Source organism: Trichechus manatus, unplaced genomic scaffold (genome assembly GCF_000243295.1).
Source record: "Trichechus manatus latirostris isolate Lorelei unplaced genomic scaffold, TriManLat1.0 scaffold00015, whole genome shotgun sequence".
In the NCBI taxonomy this organism is placed as follows: domain Eukaryota; kingdom Metazoa; phylum Chordata; class Mammalia; order Sirenia; family Trichechidae; genus Trichechus; species Trichechus manatus.
The window spans coordinates 13820755-13826300 of NW_004443951.1; the positions used below are offsets into that span (position 1 = coordinate 13820755).

General features: G+C 52.2%; 1 protein-coding gene across 1 annotated transcript in view; it reads left to right on the forward strand.

Moving 5' to 3' along the window:
• The first annotated feature begins 1667 nt into the window (after positions 1-1667).
• Positions 1668-5546, forward strand: part of SLC2A1 (solute carrier family 2 member 1) — a 31615-nt gene continuing 27736 nt past the window's right edge. The window contains exon 1 of the mRNA XM_004371867.2: positions 1668-1818. Within this exon, the coding sequence (XP_004371924.1) occupies positions 1801-1818 (18 nt within the window). The 5' untranslated portion in view covers positions 1668-1800. The remainder of the gene's footprint in view (positions 1819-5546) is intronic.

Genomic DNA, 5546 nt, shown 5'->3' on the forward strand with positions numbered 1-5546 from the left:
TTTGGAATAGGGGTCCTTCCCTTCACTGTGTCTCAAATAAGGTACTGGTCTAGAAGAGCAAACAAGGTGAAATCAGATAATACTACTACTGTCGTTGTTGTTAGTTGCCATGGAGTCGGCTCAGACTCAAGGCAACCTTATGTATAATAGAACAAAGTTTGCCCAACCCTGTGCCATCCCATTGTTGGTATGTATGAGCCTATTGTTGAGGGTTTTCCTCCTTTTCGTTGACCCTCTACTTTACCAAAGATAATGATGTCCTTTTCCAGTGGTCTTTCCTGATGATGTATCCAAAGTAACCAAGCCAAAGTCTGACCATCCTCGCTTCAAAGGAGAATTCCGGTTGTATTTCCTCTAAGTCTGATTTGAAGTCAGATAATACTACTACTACCACTGCCTAAAGAGGACCTACTGTGTACCCAGCACCTAAGTACTCCATGTGTTTATTTCCAAATTGTAACTCTGACAATAGCACGTGAGGTTGGTTACTCATTAACTACATTTTACCTATGAGAAAACTGAGGCTTAGAGGTGAGGCACTTGCCCAGGACCACACTCGGGTCAGTATGCGTTCTGACTCTAGTTAAACCATTCGTTTAACTTGTTTCTCGTATTTTTCACTTAACCATTCAGTTTACCTGCCTCTTCCGTTTTCACGCATGTGTCGTGATAAATTCGCATGGGCCGTCAGGAGTAGAGAAAAGTTTCACAGAGGAGGTGACATGAAAGCCCAGGGAAGAGGCAGATATGGATTTCCAGGCAAAGGGACCAGCGCGAGCAAAAGCAAAGCTTGACTTGCCAGCAGGAATGTAGGAGGTGGGGTGGAGCGCGGAGGGAAAACTCAACCACTGAGCGAGACCTCCCGCAGTTTCCCTAACAAACAAGGGATTTACTCGCGGTAAATACCACTTACCACGTAACAGACGCTGTTCTAAACACTATAAATATTAACTCACTTAGTCTTCACAGCAAATTTAGAAGGTGGCACAGTGGTTAAGAGCTCGGCTGCTAACCAAAAGGCAGTTCGAATTCACCAGCCTGTCCTTGGAAACCCTATGGGGAAGCTCTACTCTGCCCTGTAGGGTCGCTATGAGTCGGAATCCATTCAACCGTAGCGGGTTTGGTTTTGGTTACTATTATTATCCCTAGGTTACCGAAGCTTTCCAGTGGCGGAGTCAGAACGCCGGAGTTCTCGGTCTTAAGCGCTACGCTATACCGTTCCTAGCTTGCCTTAAGCCGAATACCAACACCACTGCTTTGCTACGGGACGCCGCTGAGGCTCAGAGAGGTGCGCACACTTGCCCAGGGTCACACAGCGATTGCCCTTCTCCGATTCAGCGAACAAGGTGCGTTGGAGACTGGCAGCCTGAGTGAGGCCGCCGCCAGAAACACTGTAGTCACTAGGAGCCTTAGAGCCCCCCGCCCCCTCCCCCGATCACCTCCCTTGATCCCCTCCCCGCGGGGCCCCGCCCCAGACGTGCCCGGCCCCAGGCCCCTCCGCGCCGGAGGCTCTGCCCACACACCCCCGACACACCTCCCGGCGGCGCTAGCCAATGGCTGACGAGGGACTCGCTGGGTCCTATAAACGTTACAGTCCGCGTGCTCAACCACAAGAGGTGGCACTGGCGAGAGTGCAGGGCGCGGACGTCGGATCGTCAGAGTCAGTACCAGGGAGCAGGAGGCCAAGTGACGGGAGTCGGAGTCTCGGAACCCGTGCGGGAACCTGAGCCGCAGAGCGCCGCCCGCCTGCCCGCCCGCCCGCGCACCCGGCGCTGCCAGAGCCACTAGCGCAGCGCAGCCATGGAGCCCAGCAGCAAAGTGAGTCGCGAGGCCCCGCGCGCCCTTCGGCTCTCCCAGCCCAGAACAAAGGCACGGACCCCGCCGCCTCCTCCACCGCCCGGCCTTCCCCGGGGACCCGCCGTGTTGTGCGCCCGGGGCGGGCGATTCGCCTTCCTGAGCCTTGCAGGTCCACAACTCAGCGCTTGCCAGGGCGGGGGTTGAGGGTCGGGGGTCGGAATAAGCTCAGCATCTATCAGCGGGAGGGCGCCGCGTGTGTAGTTGGCGCCCGCACTGAGTACCGGCTTTCTTCCGGGGGCGCCGCGCGGTCCACGCGGTAGGGTGGAGGCCGGGGACAGAGGGCCCGAGCGCGGCACGTCGCGCACGGCCTTCCAGGCGGCTGCTCCGCGCCGGCTCCTCCCGGTGCGTAGGAGGGGGCCCGAGCGCGGCGCCCATTGGCCGAGCGGGCCGAGCCCCCGGCCCTTCCCCGGATCCGGCGCGCCGAGGAGGCGGAAGGCGCCTCACTCCCTGCGGTCCTGGTGCCGCTGCTCGCCCTTCCCGGGCGCCACAGTATGTGCGCCGCCTTGTGTTGGGCGTTTTGCGCGGCTTCTTACCGCCCTCGCGCCAGCCTTCCGAGATGTAGAGGCGAGAGAGCACTTACGTAAGGCCGGGGCTCGAACTCCGGGGTGTCTAGCTCTAGAGCTGAGAGGAAAACCCGGCCTCTGAGGACCTTTTTTCCGATTAGTACAGGCCCCAAAGCTTTTGCCAAGTGCTGGGGGGATTTTGTTCCAAGGTGGCACGTTCCTTGCTTGGGCAGGGCTGGGAGGAGGTAGATCCCAGGGGGCCGTCGTCATGAGCCCCAGGGGGTTGGAGGCTGGGAAGGGGCCCCAGGCTGGAGTTAGTGGGAGGAGCCGACGGCTGGGGCCTGGGGAACGAGGACAGAACTCTTCTTCTGGGGACAAACTTCCTAGATAGCATCTCTTTTTTCATCTGTAAAACGGATTTGTAATCCTTCCCTGCAGGGGAACTTCGTGCCTTCTTCTCTGGGCGATTCTTTTTCTACAAATATTTATTGAGCCCGCCTGTGTGCAGGGCATTGTTTCTTTCCTCCCTCCCTTCTTCCCACTTGTAAACGTTATTTTAAATCACATTTTTCTTTTGAAATACTCGCTCTTATTTGCTTGGGTTTTCCTATCTCCTGGGCGGGGAGGATGCAAGGATGCCCTTTTTTAATGCAGGACGAGGGAGTAGGACTGAACTCTGACCTGCTCCCCCTGTGGAAGTGTCCGGGGGGGACAGATCAGGGTCTTGGCTGGCAAGGGAGTGTCTGGCAGTGACCCCAGGCACAGGGTGTAGTGAGCATAAGGAGAGCCCAGGAGCAATCTCTAAAATTGTCGCTCTCCCGCCCACACCCAATTCGTACTCCCGAGGGGCAATCTCAAAGTTGTGGCACTCCCCCTCCCCCAATTTCAAGATGAGTAGCCTTCCCCCCCTTATCCGGCTGTCTCAGTCAGGCGTCTTCAATATTGTGGCGCCTCAGAATGTCATTCGTGCCTTGTTTGGCCTGCGCTGGGACTTATGCCCCAACGCAAGTGCCCCTCCTCTGTGTCGCCCCCATCGCTACGCACCTGGCCAGGCTGTACCTCAGCCATGAAAGGCTCCTTCATACCTGTAGAATCCAGACGACTTGCTTCACCCAGCCCTGGCCCTTGGGCTTGAGGTGAGACCCTGAGGAAGTTCCTGGTAGCCTTCCCGAAAGTCATCCGTGAGCCATTACCTTGGGATTAAACAAAATAAAAATGAAATGAGGAGTGATTTTAGCTAGTGGTAAGGGCTTGAGACGCTGAAGCCCACGTACCTGCTGTGTTATCTCAGGGCTCTGGCAGCCCACTTTACCTTGCTGGATCTGAGTTTCTCTGCGTGTAAGATGGGGATAATATCTTTCCCTTAAAACTAAGTTCTTCCAGGGTCACTATCAATTGCAATGTAAGTCGATTCTGGCGACTTCATGTGTGTCAGAGTAGAACTGTGCTCCATAGGGTTTTCTTTCTTTCTTTCCCCCACCCCCCATAGGGTTTTCAGTGGCTTTTGCGGGGGAAGTAGATCACCAGGGCTTTCTTCCAAGGCATCTCTGGGTGGACTCAAACCTCCAACCTTTCAGTTAGCAATCAAGTGTGTTGACCATTTGCACCACTTCAGGATAAGGACTATCTCTTCAGTCTGTGATGCAGGGCCCAGGTGTTTATGTACTGGGTGGATAAATTAATATTCTTTGTGGAGCCAGAAAAGCAGAGGAGAGAGTCAACAGCCACTGATAGTCTACTGGATTCTTTACTAAAATGCGTTTCAATGTCAACTAACCTACTGTAGCCCTGCTGATTCCTCACTTGTCAGGTTAGGAGCCTGGAGCTTAGAGAAGGAAAATAACTTCCCTGAAGTCACACAGCTAGTAGTAGTAGTAAGTGGCTGAGCTGGATTTGAACTCAGGCCCCTGGAAGGCCAGACGAACCAGAAAGGGCTCTAATTGTCCCTTTTCACCACCCTGTCTTGAATTTTGGGCTGAGTAGGGAGAGCTTGCCCATCTCTAAGGGCTGCCCTTGTACCAACTGCTTCTAGATGCTGTAGCAGGTGGGTGTTTCTCAGGCAGTGCTCTTCAGATTTTTCAATTACTCAGCCATGATTTTAGAGCAGCCCCCTCCCCCGCCATGGTTGCTCTGTATTTATAAATTCATGCACATGTATTATTATATTAATAGATTATATGTCTAAACAAACAAACAAACCAAAAAAAAGAAAACCCATTTCCAGCAAGTCAATTCCAACTCACAGCAACCCTATAGGACAGAGTAGAACTGCCTCATAGGGTTTCCAAGGAGCTGCTGGTAGATTTGAACTGCTGACCTTTTGGTTAGCAACCGAGCTCTTAACCAGTGTACCACCAGGGCTCCTTATACAAAATAGAAATTTTAAAAAACAAATACAGATAACAATTATAGTAATTTTTTTCTAAATCCTCTATGAATCATCTTGTATACATTTTGGGATAAAGCCCCTCTCTTTTGGAGACTAAATTTATTTAATCACCAAAGACAGCCTTTTTCTGGGGTTTTTTTTTTAATTGCACTTTAGATGAAGGGTTACAGAACAAGTAGTTTCTCATGAAACAGTTAGTACACATATTGTTTTATGACATTGGTTAACAACCCCACGACATGTCAACACTCTCCCTTCTCGACCTTGGTTTCGCTATTACCAGCTTTCCTGTCCCCTCCTGCTTTCTAGTCCTTGTCCCTGGACTGTTGGGCCTCATTAGTCTTGTTTTGTTTTATGGGCCTGTCCAATCTTTGGCTGAAGGGTGAACCTTGGGAGTGACTTCATTACTGAGCTAAAAGGGTGTCCAAGGGCCATACTCTCGGGGTTTCTCCAGTCTCTGTCAAGCCAGTAAGTCTGGTCTTTTTTTGTGAGTTAGAATTTTGTTCTACATTTTACTCCAGCTCTGTCCAGGATCCTCTGTTGTGATCCCTGTCTGAGCAGTCAGTGGTGGTAGTCGGGCATCATCTGGTTGTACTGGACTCAGTCTGGTGGAGGCCGTGGTAGCTGTGGTCCGTTAGTCGTTTGGACTAATCTTTTCCTTGTACCTTGTTTTCTTCATTCTCCCTTCTTCCCGAAGGGATGAGACCAGTGGAGTATCTGAGATGGCTGCTCACAGGCTTTTAAGACCCCAGATGCTACTCACCAAGGTAGAATGTAGAACATTGTCTTTATAAACT